The sequence below is a fragment of the Polistes fuscatus genome, unplaced genomic scaffold, assembly GCF_010416935.1.
Source record: "Polistes fuscatus isolate 324 unplaced genomic scaffold, CU_Pfus_HIC Scaffold3, whole genome shotgun sequence".
Classification (NCBI taxonomy): Eukaryota; Metazoa; Arthropoda; class Insecta; order Hymenoptera; family Vespidae; genus Polistes; species Polistes fuscatus.
Genome location: NW_025113107.1, coordinates 15,104,245 through 15,128,951, shown reverse-complemented (window position 1 = coordinate 15,128,951; position 24,707 = coordinate 15,104,245). Strand labels below are relative to the sequence as shown.

At 36.8% G+C, this 24,707-nt stretch overlaps 1 protein-coding gene and 1 long non-coding RNA gene across 2 annotated transcripts in view; one reads left to right on the top strand and one right to left on the bottom strand.

Annotated features, from left to right (window-relative positions):
- LOC122520156 (protein apterous-like) overlaps positions 1 to 18,305 on the bottom strand; it is a 44,459-nt gene extending 26,154 nt beyond the window's left edge. The window contains exons 1-3 of the mRNA XM_043640165.1: positions 16,956 to 18,305; positions 2,426 to 2,738; positions 1,798 to 2,188 (exon numbers count right to left, since the gene is read on the bottom strand). Coding sequence (XP_043496100.1) covers positions 1,798 to 2,188; positions 2,426 to 2,738; positions 16,956 to 17,003 — 752 coding nt within the window. The 5' untranslated portion in view covers positions 17,004 to 18,305. The remainder of the gene's footprint in view (positions 1 to 1,797; positions 2,189 to 2,425; positions 2,739 to 16,955) is intronic.
- LOC122520164 overlaps positions 1 to 24,707 on the top strand; it is an 89,514-nt gene that overhangs the window by 46,380 nt on the left and 18,427 nt on the right. The window lies entirely within an intron of this gene.

Genomic DNA, 24,707 nt, shown 5'->3' with positions numbered 1-24,707 from the left:
TAAATTAAACTCAACATTTTCTAATTTCTTACTACAAATTGTCATATTTTCATTAAAAAAAAAAAAAAAAAAAAGAAACACATGGCATAAGTGATCAAAGATAAAGATAATTTAATCAATTTATTTTCTAGCAGTTAGAATTATTGATACTTAAAAAATTCGATGATTAGTGCGCTACCGAGGGAAAAGTATCGTTTTTTTTTGTTGTTTTTGTTTTTGTCCAACGTACGCTTTGCAACAGTTTAATACATAATCTATTGCCATTGGACTTTATAATAAAATCGTTTCTCGATCGAGAACTACCCCCACGTATCTAATATTTCATTAGGAAATAATCACGAACTGGGTCGGCTTTGATAAATGTTAGTTTCGCGTGCGATACATCGGGATACATCAGTAGCAGCAATTGCGTGCCGGATTATATTTGCAAATGTTAACGGCCATGAATCGCGTATTTTATCGTAAGACTACGAAATTATGCGACTTATCGAAAGGAATTAGAAAGAAAATTACATCGTTGTGTAACTTTCTTGGAACTTGCTATATAGATGGAAATAGATCATTTTTTTCCTTTTTATAGAAAATATATTTTTAGAAATACAAAAAAAAAATTGATTGTGGGAGGGGGGTGAAAAAAAGGGAAAACAAAATTGAAGAAAAATTAAAAGAAAAGAAAAGATGACGTGTAATTACGCAAACGTTAGTCGGATTCCGCTTCGCGGTGCTGCTGACGACGGCAATGGCAGCATGAACGTTGGTTGGTGGTGGTGGTGGTGGTGGCGGCGGATGTATTTTCAAACAGCGCTCGTCTTCGAATGGCTCACGGAATCGCATAAATTACTTCGCGCTTGACTTATTCGCACGAGCCTCCCGACCTATTCTCGGTAAGCCGTAACGAGTGGCTTTCATGACGCGGATTGTTCGCCGTCAAAATGCAACTGCAGACGGTTGTGGTTGCAAACGAGAGGGACGTGAAACTTTCGAACTGGTCGAAGGACGTCTTTGAACTTTCGTCACATGATTTTCTTCGACTAGTTAGAAAATTCGTTCGTTTAAAAAAAAAAAAGACAGAGAAACAAAATTATTTTTTAATTTTGTCGAATAACATCATTGTGTCTTTTTACTCGTATTTATATTGTTCGATTGAAATTTAAGAGAGAAAATATATCATTTTAATAAGAATATCATAGTTAGGGTGTCTCCTCTCTCTCTCTCTCTTTCTCTTTCTCGTCTTTTAAACGCGATATAATGATTTAATACGGATTTCCGCGAGAGACACGGTAGCGTAAGCGTGACAGGCGTTACCGGCGTGCGATCTCGCTTAATGACCGTACCGAGAAAAATGAGGGCCGGTGGGCGGTCGTGTAAACACGCTCCGCTATGAATGAACCTCCGAGTAACGTAATAAATAAACTCCCTATCGACTTAAAGAGGAAGCGGAAAAGAGATCGCAGGGAACGATCTCTCTCTCTCTCTCTTTCTCTCTCTTTTGACTGTTCGTCGTCGTCATTTAAGCCGTCATGCGAATCATGTTTTCTCTTGCTTAGACATGAGCAAAGTTAAACTTAAATTATCGTATCGTATCGTATATTATCGACAACAATTATATCACCATCTTATCCGAGTAATATGATTTTGAATAAAACCATAAGTACTATTGGTATTTCTTCGATGTTATTTCAGATAATTTAGAGTATTATAGTAGAATTATATATTTTTAAACTAAATTGTATTATATAAAAAAAGAAGAAAATGAATTTTCCAATTTACTGGGAACGATGTTGAAAGTAAACTCACCTATAATAATCCTTCTTGCAGTAAATATTTCCATTCCTACAGAAACAGGTGACTTCGTTATCGAGACCCTGACGACAGTGAGAGCATTGAAGACACGCAGCATGCCATCTCCTGTCAACCGCCTGAAGGTAGTATCTGTCAGATATCCTAAGCCCGCAGCCCGCACAAACAACTCCAGGAACATCCTCGGATTGTGCCGGGGGCGTTGGCGGTGGCTCGAGTTTCGGAATGGTCTGCAAATGTTCTGAGGTTTGTTGTTCCTGCGTGTGAGTTTGTCCATGCAAATGGGAGTGATGATGGTGGTGATGGTGATGATGCGTCCCTTGTGGCGGCATACTCAAGTCACTCGGATTATTATCGAAACTACCGTTGTTTCTGTACTCCGATCCACCTGTCGAATATTATTTTGATTCCTTTTTTTTTTGTTTTATTTATTTCAAACTTCTGTAAGCATGGACAATTGTTCGATTCTAATCGTAAAGAGTGGTTAATGCAATCGATATTAATGTAGGACTACAAAATTACATAAGAGTAATTTATTTCAAACGCAATGGACGTTTTTATAAAAAAAAAAAACCAAAAGATTTTCAACGCAGTATTAAAATAATAAATAAGAAAATAAACGAACCTCCAGGCGAATCGTAGTCCCTGGAATCGTAAGGGGTGGTCGGTCCGTCGTAGCAGTTGTTGTTAGTGCCGCAGTGTGTTTGATGTAAGGGCGTCTGATGGGACGTGTGATGGGGCGTGTGATGGGGCCCGTGGTGGTGGGCGGCGGGAGGACTGCACGGTAAGGTGGTGGGTCGTGCAGCGTCGCCCATCGACGCGGGGAGGCAGGGACTGAGGTCCCTTGCCTGCTCGACTGCTCCGGGGACCCCCGCACTACCGGGCCCCCCTTGACGCCCCACAGCCAAGCCGCTCCCGCGCTCTTGCGAGCTGGCCGGCTGTTGAAACAAAACCGTTCACGTTAAATATTTCTTTTTTTCTTTCTTCTCTCTCTCGTACACATTTATACGTGAACAAATTCTTAAAAAGAAAATTTTCCAGTACTTTGACCATTTTTATTTGACTTTTTTTTTGAAATTTATTCTTATCTTCAATGAAACTTTTATAAGCGATTAAAACAAATGATCCTTCCTTCCGTCTCTAACTCGATAAATGTAATCAAGTTGGTAGCATAATCTCTACTACCGTGTCGTAAGAAAATCGTTTTAAGAGCACTACGGAGAATAAAATCGGTAGACTAGTCATTTTTAGGAAGATTACACGGAAGGAACGGTTCTAACGAAAAGTAAGAAGTTCCAAAAACCGGTTGTTCCGAAAAGGTTTACTACGAGTAACGACGTCCGTCGATGCGTATCGAAAACTCACCTTCGTCTTTCTCTCTTGCCCTTTTTATTTTGTTTTTTTTAATTTTCGTTTTCTCGATATCGTAGACTCGCGTGTCACGTTATTTCAAAGGACTCTCAGAGTTAGACTTCGTTATCGATCGTAAACTCTCAAGTCGAGGAATGGAATGAACGAAGATAAAAAGTACAAAAAAAGAAAAATAAGAAAAATACTTAACATTCGTGTCTCCGATAATTCTAATATTAAATATAAATAATGATATGCCTCTCTCTTACATATAATATACACGTGGAAAGAAACGTTTGATCTTTTAACCTACATAACAGAAATTTGCATTACTCGACGGTCCAGAATGGTCGTAAAAAGTGGCCTCGGGAAGGAGGAAGATCGATGCAGGAAGCGATCGATGCGACGACGGATCATGATCGATCGACAGGTCGAACCGGTAGGAGAAATCGCATCGAACTGATAAAAAGAAGAAAGAACGCACGAGCGCCTCCTCCTCCTCCTCCTCCTCCACTACCAGCCCTCCCCCCTTGTATATTGCCTTCTCAAATCCTGCTTTCTCTGCAACTTGGTGAAAGAAAGGAAAAAAATACAAAAGAGAGAGAGAGAGAAAGGATGGACGTAAAGAAAGATAAGGAAATCCAAAAAGAAAAGGGGGGGGGAAGTAATATAAAATAATATAAAATAAAATAAATATATAGAAAGAAGAAAAGAAGAAAATAAAAAGAGAGAAAGAGAGTCAGTGTCTCGATCGGGTAGCGAATCGGCGGCTCGTTTCTGATGGATGTCGCAAGGCAGTGTGCGCATGCGCGCGACCCTATAAGGCGCCCGAAGCCGACCAATCGGAGTAGCTGCCGTGTTTCAACTGTCAACGCGCTCACGGCGTACCGCGGCGCGTACCACGGAGGAGACATAAATTACGACTCGAGTTGCCCTACTGTCGTCTCTCCTTCTTTCTCTCTCTCTCTCTCTTTCTGTCTCTGTCTCCGTCTCTTTCGTTCTTTGAACGTTGCACAGCACAGAAACCTACGTTTGTAGTATATACCTACGTCTCGTGGAAAACCAATGGTGCACTTTACGACAGCAGATACCGGTATTTACTGCGCCTTAGGCGAAACGCGGCACGTTTGCGAATCCCGAGGCCGCCCAAAGGAAACCCAGGGTTGTGTGCACAAGAGTAGTAGGGGAGGGTTTTGGTAGGGATGCGAAAATGTAACGGGAGACAACGGACAACGACGAAAAGAGACTTCCTATTCGGTGAACGTTTCAAAGAAATTGTGAGACACGCTCGACTAACTCGTTAAATTCGAAAAGAAGAAAAAAAAAGAAACAATTTTCAAATCTTTCCTAAGGAAGAAATAAAATAATGTCTATTAGCTAGGTCGGATTGTTGGTTTGCCATCAAATTGTAAGGTAAAAAAGAAGAAAAAAAAGGAAGAAATAAAACGAAGATTATAAGAATAAACTTGTCCGGCAACGTAGAATTACGCTCTTAACCGTTATTTTATTTCAGATAGAGGTAGCAGCCACTCGTCGGCGGCGGCACCGGCGACGGTAGCAAACGTGTCGGACACATCGTCCCTCGTCGAAGATAATGTTTATCGGCGAGAAACTTCGCCGATAAAATCGTTACCGCGTGGAAAGCTATATCTCCTTGGTGTGCGTACGCTACCGTCTTTCTCCGACACTAAATCGAACACTCGAGTTGTGTTCAAACCGATAATACCACGGAGACCATAAAAAATATATAAGAAGGCTCGTTAAGTCGATCGGTATGCTAACGGAAAATATATTTCTATCGTTTGTAATAAATAATAATAATAATAATAACGCGTGCATCTCCAAATATTTTGTACTTTTTCATCGGTGAGTGATTTTTTTATCGGTACGCGTTAAAAAATAAAAAAAAATGAAGGAAGGAACAAATAAAAGTTCACCCTTATCTTTTCTCTTTAATTAATCGTCGAAGATAACGATGTCGATTTAATAGGTAAAATATATTCAGGTATAGTCGAATACGGGCAATACGAGGAGCCGTTAGGAAAATTCTAAACCGCCTACTTCGGATTAGTTTACAAGGTGTAACGCGCACTTCTCTCCTCGGTACACGATCACCGGTATTCATTCTCTCTTATGTAATATTGCGTCGGGTCAACGAAGGAATCGTTGGAACGCGCGCTTATAAGGATTGCTGGAATAACTCTTCGCTGGCGAGCATGCGAGGAACTTGATTTGTTACTTTCTGCGTTAGAGTCGTTAAGAGGAAAACTAAAGATTCGCCTAAATCCACTCCTACGATTGATTTTTCCATTTTTCTCCCTGACTTATTGTAATCGTATTATAACTCAATTTGTCGTTGTTTTCGTTATCGTTAAAATTATCCAACGATAAGTTAATATTGTCGAGTATTTTATAAGGTTTTTTTCCTTATCACCGTTAATTAATTAAATTTTATTTCTCGCGTTGATGACTGTTTTTTTCTTTTTTTGTACAAGAAAACAAAATTGAATAAACAATCGAAACATCGAATTGTCGTTAAAAATTGATCATTTTAATTGGAGCAAAAAGATAAGAAGGTCGGTCGGTCATTGTTAACCGTTTATTCGACAAATAATAAAAACAAAAAAAGAAAAAAAAGAAGAAAAAAAAAAGAAGTCCCGTAGTCTCTTCGATAAATCTTATAAATTTCCCACGAAAGTTACATTCGACGATCGATCTTCGTTCGAGAGATCCTTATCCATCCGCGGAGAGTGGACCCAAAGCGGCAAGGAGGCCGTGCTCGGACTGCAAAAGAGTGCCGAGACTTTCACCGGCGGCGATACCTTGCACAAGACTCCGCCTTTTTCATTTTCACGAAACGTGAAGTAAATAACGAGCTAGCAGAAATCGCAATATATCCGAGCGAAAAGGCATACACAGAATGTCGCCAGAAATGTCGGCCGATCTTACCGTCCTAAGCAAACTCCCGGGGCCCGTACAAGCCACGCTTCTCCTTCCTATTGGTCGAACGTATCTAACCTCCACCAATAATCGATAACGAATCGATACTCACAATTCATTACAGATGATTATTCTTTATTCCTATAAACTTACAAATGGTTTTATTGCGTTAGTGATTATAATAGTTAATTGGGTATAATGTGAGTCATATAAATTTATATTAATTATTTAATTTATATTATAATTATTAAATATGAATTATTTTTTGTCGAACTTATATGTACATTTGTTTATTGTTATTCGAATCTTTATATATATATAATTTCGTATTTTATTTCTTTGATTTATTTGTAACTAATGTAAATGTAAGTAGAACATCAGTTTCCTTTAAAGCCCTTTTCCGTTAATTCTGATAATAATTTGCTCGAAATGTCAATTTTCTCGCTATCCTAGGAGAACTCGTGATCGGAATAACTTTCGAGATCGTCAAGGACTGACGTTCCTTCTCTTTAACGACAAAACCTCGAGAGGACGGATCATTCCGAACGAGTCAGAACGGTGAACAAACGGCAACCATACGTCTGAATCTGGGTCTGACCGTTCCATAATATTTTTTTTTTTTCTCTTTTTCTTTTTTTCTATTTTTTCTTCATTTCTTTCTTTTATCCCTATCGACCAATGGCCATTTTCCACGGTGTAGTCACGAGGGGATAGATGTAATTGGAACGTACGCCGTTCCTTTTGTCGCGTTATGCGATAACTTATGATTTCTAAGAAGCTCCTTAGTGAATCGCGAAAGTCTTTAATCGACCAGACAGAGTTGTATTAATCAATTGCAAGATCGGCATTAATGCATTTTTTATTTCTTTATTATTTCTAATGTAAGAGAAATATTTCTTAATTATCTTCGAACGCGAATACGATTTCATTCGTAATATTATATTAACTTCAATTAATTATATAACTAAGTATATACATTATCTATTTATTATATTATATAATATATAATCTCTTTCCTCGATACTTTTATCAATGCAAATTAAATTTACACCATTATCTTTATCAAATGAATTTTATCGTAAGGTTAATAAATCGATTGAAACATTTAATCAATTTATTTCTAATATATATTTAATAATTTCAATCAAAGTCAGACGATCGTAATATCGTAATAAACAAAATAAATCATTCAAATGAATTATTTTATCAACGATATTCTATCGACAGATTAATAAAACGAATTTTTCTATTTGAACGCCACAAAATTTCAACTTGTAAGTAAAAAAAGAAATAACGATGCGATATAATTTCTAATCAAAAGTAAAATGAATTACAAATCGCGATAGAATATAACGAATATAATACATATTTCGTTCTTCGTGAAAAATCTAACGCAACGTAATAAAATTCGAGAATGACCTCAACGCGGAATACTGGTAAGATTCGCGATAGGTAAAAAGAGAAATAGAAAAAGAATAAAAAGAATAAAAAAGAGAAAAAGATAGAGTTAGCGTTAGTTCGTGGCCGCGTGGTTTCACGAATATATCAGCTTCCCTTACTCGAGAACGACGATAAGCGATAACAATAAACAGCCTAGAGTCCGAGTCGAGCTCCGTTCGTTCCGGCGCTCGCTCGTTCATGGTTTCTCTTATTCTTTCTCTCACACACACACACACACACAAACACAAAGAGATATACATATAGAAATATCTAAAGAAAGAGAAAGAAAAAGAGTGGAAAAATGCGTGGGCGACGGTTAACACCACGGTGGAACGATAAACGCTTCGCTATCTGCACTCAGAACGGCTACCAAGCTTGGCCCGGAGAGCCCGGAGAGCCCGGAGAGTCACCAGAGAGAAGAGCAAAGTGGTCTTTCTCTCGAAAATGTCCGAGCTGCTGCTCGACCACCAAGAGCTACCGTCCTACCTCCCCAAACTTCTTCTTCTTCTTCTTCTTCTTCGTGCAGGAGAAAGAGGAGGAGGAGGAACAGAAAAGAAACAAAATTAAGGAGGGAGAGGGGGGAAAGGACCGGATGAGAGCGTTACGATCTCGATAAAAGAAAAGAAAAGAGTAAACCCCAATGCTGTGTCACCAAGAGAATTTTATTTTTATTTTTTTTTTTTTTATTTATTTATTTTTAGTTCTATCGACTGTTCTCTCCTCCATTAAACCAAACTCCCCTCCTCCCGCCCCGGGCCACTCTTCTATATTTTTCTTTTTATCTCTTTTCTTTGACTCTTCTTCGAGAGGATGATCGATAACGATGTTCGTTCCTCTCTCTCTCTCTCTCTTTCTTTTTCTTTTTATTTTCCTTAACTTTCTTTGAATATTTCAATCGTGAGAAGCTTGAAATGAAAAGGAAAGGAAGCACTTTTCTCTCATAACTTTTGACCAAGTGCTATCGTAAATCGATCAAAAGACTAGGACACAGCTTCCGCCGTTATAGAAAAGCTTTACTCTCGCGTTTTTCTACCTACGCGGAATTAAAACTCTCTTTAACTTTGCACGACTACGACGATGGCGGTTCCGTTTTACGCGAAGCTAATGGGAAAGATCGAGAAAAAAATCTTATACGAATAAAGAAGACATCCTAACGTAAGAAGTAAAAAGGGAAGAGAGGGATCGTGAATTTTAAAGGGAGTCCAATTCCGTAGCAAATTTCATTCCATTTTGTACCAATTAAAACGAAAAAGAAAATAGTAATAAAAGAGAAAATTGAAAGAAAAACTAACTCGAAGAAAAAATCCCACTCTCCGCGGTTGAAAAACCTTTTCGAAATTTTTGTTCGAAGTCAAACGGGAAAAGAACGAGGAAAACAAATGGAAAATACGAGTAGTCGAGATAATAATACCGAAGATAATGTTATCTCGATACCTACCTTAACTATACGAAAAAAACATTCGAAGAGTTAGGAAGGAAGGAAGAAATAAAGAAACAAATAAAGAAGTAAAAACTTTTGATCGTACGGACGACATTTTTTTCGCGCCACTCGAATGATCGATAGACGATCGAAATGGAACGAACCTCCTCCGCCATTTGTCACACGACGGACCTTCGTCAGGTAAGGGAAGAGGTTTGCCAAAAACGATCTCGAGATTAAACGCGAATATTTAAACGTCCGCCATTTGTTTGTTCTTTATTCTCATTGCATCGAGATAATCGAACACGTCTTATTTCAAATCAAATCTACACACAAAAAAATCCTAATTGAAAGATTTCGATAAATCATCTTTGCCTTACTTCAAATCCTTTTTTAGAAATGTTTTGTGATCGTAAAAATCGAATCAAATCATTTGAAATCAAATGATAATAAGAAGGATTTAGAATTGAAACGTTTCCAATGATCGTACGAATATATTATTTCGAGTAGATTATAATAACGGTGGATCTCTCGTTATCGTTAAAACCGCATTTTGCGATGATAGATCACGGCCCCAAAAAGAAGAAGAAGAAGAAGAAGAAGGGGGCGATCGAGGGCGAGTGGGGAATGAAGCGAGAAGCACGATATTTGTCATCGGATCGTAACCGAGTCGACCGATGTCAACGGCGCATGATGAATACTCAACGATATAGAGTCAGGTGCTCGAAAGATATTCACCGTGATATCTAGCGAAGAAACCTTCGGGCAAACGTATTACACGATCGAGTTTGACAAAGATACTCACGAATTTTCACGAATTATTCATGACACTTTTGTTTCACCACGATTAATGAGACTAATACCGAATACACGCACGCACACATACATATATATGCACACCTATCCTATCCATCCATTTTCACAAGTGTTACGATATTTATTAAACTATTTTTATTATTATATTTGGCATGATCGAGAAGAGAAAAGGAATACGTGATTACAGTATTAGTGGTTTTTTACTCATTTTTAATACTAATTCTAATAATTTCTAACAAGTTTCGACGATTTTCTTTTTCAAGCAAATATATTAAGTACAACGTTAACGAGAAATACATTAAATACACATTATCCATTCATTATGAGTGTTACGATAATATTTAACTATCGTTATTATTATATTATATTACGATCGAGAAGAGAGAATCTTAACTCGGTTTATAATTCTTGGTAAAAGAACTACGAAAAACGTTTGGAGGACTTTAAAAAAGAAGGAATATGAAATGAAAAAAAAAAATAAATAAAAATGAATATATATCGTAACGATTTGAGCGATAACACGGTTATATATCTCGTGGGTCGTGACGTAAGGTTATCATACACCGCCTATACTTTTCCGTGAAAGGCACATTCGGAGCTGAGTTCAACGACAAGATTCGTTCTTCTCGAAAATGAAATTCATCAAAAATGTATTTTCTCGTCGTTTTCTTTTCTTTTGCATTGGCCGTCGAGATTTGCCTGTTTTTTTTTTCTTTTTTTTAGAGATGGTTCATTTCGAGAGAAGAAAATTTGTTGGAAAAGAATTGACTAATGATAACTGCTCGTCCCGGATACGTTGCACGTTGCAGTTCGTGCACGTCCGTCCGTCCAATAGCAGAGTACGTGCAATAAATTTCACGAAAATATAGGAAATAGTCGTATACTCGGTGAACGCTCGTACTTGGATGTCGTTAATAAAATTGCAGTTCGCTATTGCCCTTGTCATACATCCGGTACGTTATTACACACCGTTTGCTTGCTATCGCGTACGATGATTGAGATGCAACCAAGAGAAACTAAACGGTGTGTGTACTTTTGCTCTCGAAAATACATGGAATTCGTTTATGGGTAATCTAATATATCGGATTGCTAGCTAACTAACTAAAACGATTCAACGATTCATTTTAGAAAAAAAATCTTTTCATCATGCAAGACGATTGAATTCTAGTCGAACAATAAAATATGTAATCGAATCGAACAATTTGTTTTTTTTATTTTCAAAATCGTTGGAGAACGATCAAGTAAAACGCACCGATGATTTCTAATCAGATATATATTCGAAATATTAACGACAATTTTGTAGACTATCGCGTGAAATAATTGAATCTCTTAAATAACGATAAGAGAAAACTTACAAAATATATATATATATTTTGAAAGAAATTTTCTATCACGCACTACGACGACGAAAGTTGGAAACGTAACGAAGAGAAAACCGAACGCGAAGTTTCTTCGAATTTTATATAATAACGATAATAAGAAGAACGAACAAGAAAAAATCAGGATCGTTAGTTACTCGTTAAAATATATTAGACAAATTTATACTTTTACCATTTTTCCTCAATAATAATAATAATAATAATAACAACAACAATAATAATAATAATAATATTAACATAATTATTATCTGTTAGAGTACATAAAAGTCATTTAATTCTGGAATTTAGTGTTGTCAGCATTTTCGAAGTTGTAGACAGTAAGAAAATAAGAAAATGAGAAAATAATGATTGTATTTACGTTAAAAGCGACGGAGTGTCTCGGATAGGCACATGCCGTGGAGGCCAAGAATCGCGACCCGACCCAAGAGATTAGTGTTTTCCTCCTCTTCTCTTCCACCCCCCTCTTCATAAAACTTCCTCTCTACCATCGACTCTCTAAGATTTCTGCGAACGTCTCGATCTTCCTCGCGTTCTTTCCTTCGTTCGAAAGCGCACACTCCTAATATTCGTATTTTTCATTTATTCAATAAAAATCTCTAACAGAACGAATAAAAATTATCATAAATAATAATTATAACTATATATTCGTAAAAATAAATAATTTACGTAAAGTTTGTGATAAGAATTTTAAATATTAATTCATATTCTAAGTCCTTTGTGCAAACCCTGTTTTTTTTATTATAAGAGAAACATGATTCGTTTGAAATTAACGAATATTGTTGTGATCAATCTTTTAACATTAAATACGAATGTATGCAAAGTTACTTTATTCTACTAAGAAATGAAATATTTTTATTGGTATTGGAATGAATAGCATCGTGATTTCATGCTATATTTGAAACAACACTATAACCGAAGATTTAATATCTTCGAATGAAATAAAACACAAAATGTTCTAATTTTATTCAAATTTAATTTTCTCTTTTCTCATTTTATTTTTTTCTTTTCCCGTTCTTGGTAAAATAACTTTAGCGAAACTTTTTCAAATATACTACGAATTAAAATAGATGAAAAAACGTATGGATTCGTGACATCTTTTGATGGATTTGTGATTCGTAAAGATCATTCGTGTGTCGATCGGTATTAAAAATGTGATGATGAGCAATCATGTGTAAACACATGAGAAAACACACGAACCGAGTAATAAATTATGATCGAAGCAAACTCGGTGGACTCTGCTATCACGAGCAGACACGCTGTCGGTAGGGGTTGGGGGGAGGAGAGAGAGGAAAAGAAAGAAGAAAAGAGTGAAAGAAAAAAAAAAGAGAAAAGAGAATGATGTCCTTATCTCTTTGGTTACTATAATAATCACTCTATCGTTTATAATATGTGGTTATATGCGTGTTAAACGAAATTTTCCAATCGCTTTTGGGAATAAATTCCCCTATGCAATATAAATATACGCAAATGTGCGATTATTTAATTCGAAGTTCCGAAAATGACTGACTATCGATATAGTTATTTATAAAATCGTTCACATGCCGGATGTAAGAAGATGACTGCACGAGGTCGAGTTCTTATCTCGATCGTCGTGTCTTTCTTTTTCTATTTCTTTTTCTTATTATTAATCTTGTTCTTCTAGTTCTTCTTCTACTATTACTACTACTCTACTACTACTACTACTATTACTTCTTCTTCTACTTGAAAAACATCCTAATAATAAATATTTTCAAACTTATCAAATAAAAGATCATACTCAAAGCAATAACGAAAAATAAAGATAGATAATTTATTAATCATCGCCAGGATTCTTATCTATACTTTCGTAATTTTATTTTTTTTTTCCTTCTTCTTCTTCTTCTTCTTTATCATATCTTTACGTTAATGCAACATCTTTGAGAATAATCGATATGCAAATATGGTGCGTGGACGCGTGTATAGGATTATTGAAATAATTAAGTTCGAATGAAAGTAGAATGTAGAATGTTGGAATCATCCCTTTTCGCATACTTTTCATCCGTCCGTCGGACGTCACCGTAAACGTTCAAACTGCACACCACCATCGTTCTCCTCTTTTCCTTTCGATAAATTCGATTGAGCTTTGCCGAAAAGGTTTGCGAACTAAACGAACGAAGAAAATTAAGATGAAGATGAAAATGAAGAAGAAAAAGAATAAAAATAAGAAAAATAAGAAGAAGAAGAAGAAGAGGAAACGAGCGTGCTTCTTTTTATCGACGACGTACCTTTGAGAAGGCCGAAAGGGTGACGGAACCTCTTTCTCTCTACCGGTTCTGAGCCTCGTAGATAATTAATTTCGTCTGGAGACAGGGCTATAATAAAACGGATTCGAAAACGTATGTATGTGTGTCCGAACGATACCCCATGAATATATCCTCCTAAAGCTAAAAATCGACCTCGACCTCGACCTCTCTTATCCCCCTACACTTTTCTTTCAATATTCCTCGCTACGAATGACGAGGAACAATTTTTTCGTATACTTTTGGCTGCCGTTTGTTGGTTCCAACGCTTACCACCATTTTTATCTCTCACGCATCAACCTAAATTTCTGAAATTCCTTTTTCTTCATCGATACAAAAACAACTTCGATATCGTTTTAATGCTAAAATTACTCTACTTACAATTAAGCTATTTAAATATGCTATTAACTTATATAATTTTCTAATGGATACTATACCCGACGACCATCGGAATCTTATCACCGAATGTATTTTAACTTTGTATGTTAGGAAACAAAAAAAAAGAAACTTTTTCTTCGTTCGTTTGTTCGTTTAATTTTCATTTTAAATTAGAAAACAAAAAGGAAAGTAGAGTACGATACGGTCGGGTACAATTTTCACCAATTCGAAGATTTATAATTTGTATTGATATAAACTATTTCAAATATTTGATTTTTAATTTACGTTGAATCGGTTGTTCATAAAAGATACATTGCGCGAAGAAAATAAACTTTGACTCATATTTTGGTTAATTCGGAGTAAAGAAAATATTGTTAGAAATAAAATGTTAATGGGAAAAATTGGTATTATTTTAACCAATAGTTTCGAGCGATGGTTTTGATTTAATTTCAGTGTTAATGGACGTTTGTATCAATCCGAAGGTCGATGCACCACCTTACGAAGATACTTTCATTCGTCGAACTTTAGGCAAATATCAAGGAACGATGCAACTCGATTAACGACTGACACTCTACAATCGATTACGCTTGTTTACAAGCTGTACGTATATACGTTCCACGTACGGCCAATTAACGAAAGTCGATCCTTCTGCTTTCGATGTTCGATTTGTACGATGACCCGTTGTCTCATCTCTTTCTCTCTTTCCATTTATTTAATCTAACAATAAGATAAAGATTGTTTTCTATATAAATACACCAAGGATCTAAAACGATAATATCAAATTCATATTCCCTACAATCCTAACACACGTGTTAACATGCAGATACAATTTGTACATATTCTGGTTTCCTAAATTAATTGACGAAATTTGAATTTCAACCACATGGTGGTTCGTGAATATTATATCCACATATATACCTATATATATATACCTATATATATATAATTAAGCTATTAAAACTAGCGGTATAGGAAAATAATTCAATTGTAAACACGCGTAAATATGTGCATTGTAGAATTGTAATTTAATTTAAAGAAATTTTATGGGTGATAAATGTTCTTAAAAAAAAAAAACAGATTTTTCTAAGCAAACTTTAAGCCTGCAGAAAAAAGGTATATCGATGCTTTGATTTATGGTAGGGCGAGTTTGACACCACTGGTTAAAGTATTTGGACGAATGATGATCTCGAAGAAAATCGCGTGCGAGTGGAGTTCATCGAGCTTGGAGTCTTGGTTCGAAACGAGTTCGAATAAGAGGAACGCATTGAAGCGCGAACCAAGCGTAGGAAGGAAGAACATCGTTGATGACGATAGGGACCACAGCTTGTCACGATACTCCCGATGTATAATTCTGACCTTGCCGGCGGATCCGAACTTCGTACCGGCGTCGTCGTCCATTTCGCAATCCCCTTTTTTCTTCTCCTTCCTTTTTCATTTACTTCGTCATCGTTTTCTTTTATTGGAAAACGACTGTTTGTTCGTTGTTTCGTATAATTCAATTCTAATATTTACCTACTCTTATGCAAATAATAATAATGCACAAATAAGCAAGATATATTTCTAAAGTAAAATTAAATATTTACGCGTATCAAATTCTAATCGTAATTCTGTTTGCAAATTAAAATATATAAAAATGTTCTTTGACGAGAGAAAAAGAAAGAAAATGTTCATTTAAATATGAGATTTAAGACGGCTAGAATCGCTAGAATAAATGGCACCATTTTTCCAACACCTTCCTTTCCTTTTATGTCCCTTTTTCTTACTTTTTATTTTTTAATCATTTACTTACTTTTTCTTTCCTTATTCCTTTTTTTTATTTTCTGTTCACACTCCCCCCGCGTCTTCCCAATCTCGACAAGACGCGCAATCTACAACGACGCGAGAAAGAAACCGAGAAACCCGTTTGCCATGTTCGCTCTGGGAATATATCACCGGGCGTTACATTGCCGATAAGCCTCGGATTCATCCATGAACACAACACACTCTGAATTCGACGATATATTCTTAATGACCAAGTCAAAAGTATTAGGAATATTCCATTTCTTTTTTACGTTCTATTTCAAAGTATACGCAGTTTGTGTTTATTTTCATGATTATCGATATTAAATCCAACGTCAAAATAAATAAATCATTGTAAACTTGTTGTCGTTGTTGTTGTTTCCTTTTTTTTTCATTTACTCGTCAAATAAAAATCCTTTATCATTAAATTGCATCGTTAAATTTGTATTTAGAAACAAATAACTAAGTATTCGCATTCACTTTAGAAGAGAACGAAGCCGGTTAACAGGTTAACCACGAAAGGAGAGAAATACGAAGAGTGTTACGTAGAATAAACCAAAGTAAGAGCTGTCTAAGCCTTTAACGGTAAACCGGAGGTACAGGGTAGTCTTACGAGTCTAACAAGAAAAATCGAAAAACAATTGTCATTAAACCATCGCACGAACTTCGCGTAATTATCCATGAATTTTTATTGGAAAAATATAGATTTTTCTTTGGTATATTAAAGACGAAGGATTCGAACGTTATAACGCGACTCGAACTTCACGATTTCCATACTTCAAAATTCACAAGAATTCTCTTCACTCGTATCACGTGACTCAAGTTTGTAGATTCATGCAAATGCAACAAAAAAAAAACAAAGGACAGCTTTTAATTATCATTTTAAGACGTTTAATTGTTGAACAAATTTCTTATAACATTTGATAAATAATAAAATACGCATATTACCACGAGTATTACTATTATTAAGAATATTATTCGTAGTCTTTGTAATATATCACCAAAAAATTCTAACGAAACGTTGAAAATTTGCAAAATTCATTACCGATATTCGATTAAATATTATTCTATAGATGTTAAAGATATAAGAAAATGAATTGCCATACCTGATTATTACATTAGACATATCCTAAAAAAGCAAAGATTTTCCTGACAACTCGATACGCGCGAATATAATAATCAAACGAAAACAAAAGTGCGAGATTACTCGGATCTTTGTAGCTACCAATGAGAAACCGAGAAAAGACGTGTAAATTCGTGAAAGAATAAAAAGACGAAAAAGAGAAGAAATGGGGGCTCGTAAGGGGAGGGTAAGATGTCGAGTATAAAACGTATGAGAAAAAAACTGTTCATCCATAGTTGTTTTTGTTGAATGAAAAGGGGGATGAAACTCACCCAGTGCATGCCGGTGGTAGGAGGGGCGCGCTCCTCATACACTCCCATCAGGGTGATTTCTGTCTCGGGGTAATTCCCAGCGAGGGTGCGCGACGTCGAAGCTGCTTGGGGGGGAGTCCCGGGGGATCCGCTTGCCGATAACGCGGAGATGGCGTCCGGTGCGCGGCTTCTCCTCTGCTTCTTCCACCACCACCACCACCACCTTTGCCACCGCCGCCACCGTCGACCGACTCCTCCTCCTCCTCCACCTCCTCTTCCTCCTCTTCTTTCTCCTCCTCCTCCTCCTCGTCCTCGTCCTCTTCTTCCTCTTCCTTTCTAGCTTCCTCGTTCTCGCCACGAAACCACAACAACCCTCTTCCCTCCGACTACTATCTGTCTACCACCACCCTCTTCTTCTTACTCGTCGTCTGAACGTCCTCATCCGATCATCATATTTGTGTTATGTAATTTATATTTTCTTTTTTTATTTTCTCTTTTATATTAATTATTTTTGTTCGTTGTGTTATATTCGCGACGAAAATAATAGAATGCTGCAAATAGCAGCGCCCTCACGGGCACATCTCAAAGAACTCGGTCCCTTTTTCCCTTGTTGCCTTTCAACGACAAGCCGAGAAAGAGAGAGAAAGAGAGAAAATAGAAGAGAGATAAGTAAAGAGAAACAAAGAGATAAATAAATAAATAGATAGATAAATAGGATATAGATGGAAAAATATCTTCGAATATTATCACGTTCGCGTATGTAATATATAAAAATAGAAAAAGAAGAAAAATATGCACTCGATCGTGTTCGCACCACTCGTTATCGTTCTCACTCTTTTTCACGGATAGGATGATGCGCGGTATCAACGAAATAAATATCAACACGACGACGATGACGATGACTTAGTAACCATTTTTAATTGCGATCGAAAAGAAATTCTTCTTTCTTTCTTTTATTCTTTAAAATTATTTCTCTTCCGTAGTAAGGTTTGGTTAACACTGACGATGACGATGATTACGATGACAATGACGAAGAGACGATGTTGTAGTCGCACTCGATTACATATCACAAGTTTGACGCACTCTTAAATCCTCACTGTTCGTCGGGTAAACGCGAAAATGAAATCGCAACGATGGACGAGCGGTCGTCTCGCGAAAAATATGAGACTGCGAATGATCTCATCTCGAGTTCGCTCTCGTTCGAGAAGCTTTTGTGGTGGTTCGTCGTTTGAAGTTTAAAACGCGGTCTCCAAAGTGAGAGCCCGTCTTCCGACGAGAAAGCCGCGACGCGGAGTGAGGGAACCGGCACACCAGCGACCGCTTCCAGACGGATACAGCGCCGCCCTGCGGCTAATCGGCGCAACTTCACGGCCACGCCGAGAACCGTGGATTCCAGCGGAGTGGGGCGGACACGATTCGAAGAAGGCCGGCCCACTTATCACCCCCACCACCATCTATTCTCTACCAACAAGCTCCTCCTATCGACACACAGTGATCCTCTTCTTACCCTTCGCACCCCTAAGCCTTATACCATCGTTCTCTCTCTCTCTCTCTCTCTCTCTCTCTATCTTTCTTTTCTCTCTTTCTTCTTCACAGACCCTCTTGGCTCCACTGCAATTCCCCCATTGGCGTAGCATCCGATTTTTCCCCTTTTATTATACTCGCCTCGCCAAAGTTTAGACAAATTTCTTTTCTTTTCTTTTCTTGTTTTTTTTTTCTTTTCTTGAGAAAGAAACTGCAGAAGCATAGGTAGTCTTTTACAATCTGTAAAATTGACCTGAACAGTTTTGGAATGTATTTTAAAATATATCTTTCCAATTCAAGGATTATCTTGTATTCATCTTATTATATTACAGTGACACTTCTAAACAGGTCAATTTCATTTGCTTTAAAATACTTCGTGAATCATCTTTTAAATATATTCCACTCACAAATATGTCTAACTCTATTGTTGCACTTATTATTTGAAGGAGGGCGACGAATAAAGAGGACATAGTCGATTTTATCGCAGAATCCACTGGGAATCCTTTATTTCACTTTCAACTTTCTCCTCTTTTTCTCTCTTTCAATCTTTCCTTGTTTTTTATCTTTTAAAATGTTTGTTTCTTTCATTGGGAAGCTGATTCAAATGAACGGTAACTGGCAATGGTCTCGCATTTTTTATTTGTTCCCCTTAGGAAGGACTCCTTAAGACTTGGCTCGTTCCTTCGTTCGATCTCGCATGCTTCGTATCCTTAAAATATCCTTTCCTTCTTTATTTAATATCCTATTCATATAATATCCTATGTTGTGGTATTTGGATAGTGGATTTTTCGTCGATCAAATGAATTACTTATTGTACGAGTTCAGTCAAAGAAAAAATATCGATCAAAAGATTAAATATTTTGTTTAAAACAAATTCGGTGAAATAAAAAATATTTTCATATACTCGAGCCGTTCGAACATTGGCGAAAAATGAAAATGAAAGAGAGAAAGATGAAGAGAAAGAATAGATCGAGTTTGAGAGCCGCTGAAAAGGAACGACAGGGCAATATTCCGTCATAAAAAAGAACCGGTTTGGTTGCAGCGAAGACGGAAAGTGTCGTACGCGGGGGGGCGTCAATAAGAAATTCCCTGACATTCGGAGGTTGCACGATGACGTTTTTAGATACATAGGTGCTCTCCGAGATCTTTTGGTTTGACCCGACGACGCAAGGACCCAACTACTCGGCGAGCCCTTTGTTACTTCCTTCGGCAGCGATCATTTTATTTCCTTCGTACGATTAAACCGAGTGTTTACAGGGAGAGCCAAGCTTGGAATGCAGAAAAACATGTCGACAAAATGAATCCACCAAGTGAGTCCTCTTCTTCTTCTTCCTCTTCTTTTTCCTCTTCTTCTTCGTCGGTTTCGTTGTCTTACTGCAATGCCTGGTTCGAACGATCACGCTTATCCTTCCGAAATATTGTTAACAACATTCAATTATTTATTTCAGTACTTTCCCTTTCCCAATTTTCCGTGAAAAATCCCCCGTCAGTTTTATAATTTAAAATCCTCGATAATTTGTATCATTTATTTGTATTCATTCAAATTTGCACGAAAGAATATTTGTAAAATTAAAAAAGTTCTTTAAAACGAATCTATCTCTCTAATATTCGTCGTCATCGTTTACTTTCCAATACTATCGAAATATATATACCTTACAATAATTATATATATTTTACATCCTTCTTAAATTCGTCGTCGAAAGATAAGGCAGCCAAACAAAAAAAGAGGAAGAGGAAAAAAATCGTGAGAACCGATATCCGTGTAACGAAACAAAACGAAATAAAAAAAAAAAAAAAAGAAACGGTAAGGCGATGATCCTGTAGGATTTGATCCTCGTTAACTTTCTAACGCGAAATCGATCCAGAAATTATAGTTCGTCGAGCCACGGGGTGCGAGAAACGTTTTAGAAATTGGTGTCGAAGGGATGGAAAATCTCGGTGACGAGTAGTCGATTATTCGTTCGTTTTGATCTGTGAGCTTGTTGGTAGCTTGCTCGTCGCGGTTGGTCTCGAAACGTTTCGAGCTTCGAAAAGATCGACGACGACGACGACGACGAGGAGGCTTTCATACTTTTCGTCGAGTCCCACTCATGGGGGGTTCTCAACGGGCGGGGTTCAATTCACCCCATGGGGCGCTGCTCCTCATTGTGCCGTCACTGTGTGTTTAGTATTCACGCGTCAACTTAACAGCATCTCTCTTTTTCTTTCGTTTCTTTATTTCTACCTGGTAGTACCTTTCTCCTTCCAAATGTTCCCGCAGAACGATCCATTCTTCCCTTCCGTTTACGTTCTTTCCATTGACGAATCCATTTTCTCAGACTCGCCAACTGAAAACCGTTCGGTTTATACTTTTTTTTCTTTTTTCTATCTATATCGATACAAATTTCATGATACAATCTTATTTTCTTATTCAATACATAGATATGAATAATATTATTGTAAAGAATAATAAATAATAAAGAACTTCAAATCTTTTATACTTTTTTTTTTTCAGCCAAACCAATTGACATTTTGGTTTTTTTTTTTTTATTTATTGACAAGATGACAAATGGTATCAAATTTTCAATTCTATACTTATAATCTCGTTTGAAACCATAGAAACAACACGAATAAAAAATACAAAAGCGTTAATACACTATATTTAACCCATTGATTGACTGACTTTGGAAATTCAAACGACCGATTTTCTCGAACCACGGGACAAATTTTTCTTTAGAAAGTTTCGAAGGATTGACATCTAAGTTCTTAGACGTACAATACTATTTTACTTCTTCTTCCCTTTCTTTACGAAAAATTCTCTCTTATAATTCCCATAAGTTCCGGTTATTCTTTCAATATTCCGATATTATGTTAAAATTCCCATGTGCTTTCTAAAAAGATCAATGATTCATCTAAAGAAAAATAAAAAAAATGTTTATTTTATATTCCCTATTGTAGTAAATTTTGTTTGTATCGTTTGAAGAGTCGCTTCGATGAATGAGATTATCTTTCAAACCTGAAATGAAAAAAAAAACCATTATTCTGGAATTCGAGAATGATTATTTTCTATTATTATACTAACCTTTAAGTATAATAAAATTATAGTAACATCTTCTTTTTATCTTGACGCGCTAAAGCAAAAACATGAAAAGGAACAATTACATTCGTTTTTACTGTTTCAATTTGAAAGTTTACCAAATATCAAAGGGTTTAGTAATTGAAATAACACGAATGATTCTTTAATACACACACACACACGTGTATATATTTACGTAAAGGGATACATAGGAGTTTAATGGGCCCTCGAGGACTGAAAATCTGTTCGAGAATTTCTGCGGTTTCGTTGGTGCAAAAGGTTCAACGACGAGATTGGGGTGAAGGTAGTAAGTGGGTGGTATAACCGAGAGAGAAAGTAGCACGAATTTGTGTGAAAATAATTGACGATGCGCGAAAAGGTAAAAAGGAAGGAAGGCATTTTTATCGGGACTTAAATTGCATGAAAAACGCAATCCGAGTGAGAAGTTGAGCGTACGTACGCACGCGTGACGTTTAAACCTTCGAATGACTTTTTTATGTCGGAAAAATACACTTACCCGTTTAGAATATCACCCCTCTACAAATGAAAACTTTAATCTACAATGCAAAACTTTATCCGAATGAAAAGTACACGGGTTATTTTTAATCCATAAAAATGTTATTTGAAAATCTTCCGAAAGAAATAAAATAACTAAACGAATGTTAAAAGGTTTCCTTTTGGAATAAAAACCTTTCAGCGAGTAGATACACAGATATGTATAGGTATATGCGTTTAGAGAAAGCAGATTGAGTCGCGTAGAAAAAGGAAGCAAAGAAATAAAGAGAGAAAAGAGTAGGAGAAAAAGGGAATAAAATAGAAATGAAAAGGAGGAGGACAGTTAGATGCGGAATTGAAAGCAGTAGTTTGTCCAAATGCAGAGAATCGTTTTTCAGTAAAGCAAAGGTGACAATGTCGGTAAGGAAACTAAACGGTACACCCTACGAACATTGTTGGTATTGTTAGTGGTTGGTAGTGGTCAGGAGCACGCGTACCGAGTCGCAAAAACGCAACAATGTCTGCGGGTGGAGCAGTTACATACCCGGCTTCTCGGACTATACCTCTCATTCAACAATGACGAGGAACTCGTAAACTTTCACGATTCTTCTCCCTTTTCTCGCTCACTCTCACCCTCCCTACTTACCTCCCTGTCTCCCTCCCTCCGTCTCTTGACCATTCTATTTTTCTTCTTCAACTCGACAGCACACCGGTCCTTTTAAACGAAACGATCGGAAACGCGTGCTGTTGAATAGACGGTCACGGGATTACAGGAATTTCGTTGGATTCGTGAAAACGAGCGTGCGCCAACTCGTGCCGACGCTTAAGCTCGCATCGTTTGAAATTAGGTTTACGAGAAGAGCTCGTCGTTAACCTTTGGTCAAGCCCCCCCTCCTCCTCCTCTCTTCTATCTCTCTCTTTCTTTCTCTACGCTTGATCTATTCAATGGTCAGTTCGAATCCTTGTTGTTAAATCGTCTCTTCTCGATCTATAGATGGTCCGTTCTAAATCGGAGTACTTTTGCGCATTTTCCGAGCGTTAAACCGTGCTTTGAACGTATTACCATAAGCTTTTGGACTAACAGAGCAGTTCCTTCCTATCTACTAATGACTACGATATTTCAACTCTAATAACGAATGTTTTTCTATCATAGAAAATAATACTTTTTTATACAAACGTATCATTTATTTAACTATACAATTGATTTTGTCGATTGATAAAAAGAATCTGTCGAGAATGAACAACGAGAAACAACATTATTATCGTATCTTAAAGCCACTGCTATTTTACCTTGTCTCCCCTCTTATAATGGATATAATTCCTATGCAAGTTTTAAACCTCAACATATTACTCGCAATAAATTAACAAAGTAGGGTCCAGGTTGCGGTTCGCACGAAACCGACAAAGGGTTGTTGTTGCTGTGTTGTCCCAGTGTGCTGGCCCCGAAAGAAAAATGGAAATTTCTTCGTGGTAGTGTGTCCGATCGGAAAGTTCATGCGAACGGAACAAAATGGAAAGAAGGAAGGAAGGAAAGAAAGAAAGAGAAGAAAGAAAGAAAGAAGAAGAAAAAGGAAACTAAAATATAGAAAGAGAAAAAAAGGATTTTACCTTGTTCGAGAAGAGAGGGAAGGTCTCACGCTGAGCCGAGAATAAGGAAAGAGGGAGGAGATGAGGTGGAACCGAGGGAAAGAGAAGAAGAAGAAAAGGGACATAGGAGCAGGGGGAAGGGGGGAGAACGGTAGAAGGTACAGGAACGATGTCTTAAATTTTTCTGAGCTGTCAGAAAGTAATACAGCCGTCGGAAGGTCGAGAAAGAGAGAAGCGTCTTCTTTTAAAAAGTGCTTCTCGCGTTTGGCGTTCTTTTTCCTCCTTCTTCTTCTTCTTCTTCTTCTTCTTCTTCTCCTCTTCCTTCCTCTTCCTCAACCTCCATTTATCCTACCCATTCTCATCCTATTCGGGTCCTTCGAACTGAGATACTTCAAACGCTTTTACGGACAAACCCGTTCTCGTTTTATTCTACCAAGCGATGACGATGACGATGACGATGACGATGACGATGAGGATGAGGATGATGATGACGCTCTTGATGATTATGTCAGCTCGATGAGAAAGATAATAGCCTCTAATTCTTTTTTTTTATTTTCTACTCTTCTATTATTTTCTTCAACGTTTTCTTTTGACGACTATTATTGAAGAACAAGTTCGATGGTACGATTCCTGACTCGGTAAACTAACGCAGATACAAACACGAAAAGCGAATTAATTAATAACACACAGATTAATAAAATAATAATAAAAATAGTTCAAAAAAAATTTATAACTTGTCCTAATTCCCTGTTATACCTATTTTAATATTTGAATTTCTTGACAAGATAAAAAATCAATTAAAATAATAATCTTCGTTGTAATTTATTATCAACGATATGATGATATTCATGTTTTACGTAATAATCTTCGATTAGATCGAAAATTTCAAATATCAGAAGTATTTATTCTCATTTTTTTCTTCTTATTTTTGATGATTACGATAGGGAACACTTCACGGCACCTGAAATACTCTTTCTTTTTCTCTTTTTTGATTTCTTTCTTTCTTTGTTTTTCTCTTAACGTAAGGACGATGCCAAAAATGATGGCAGAGCCAGCTAGGTCTCTTTAGGGTAGCACCGACGGATATCCTCTTACCGACACGTGGCATGCAC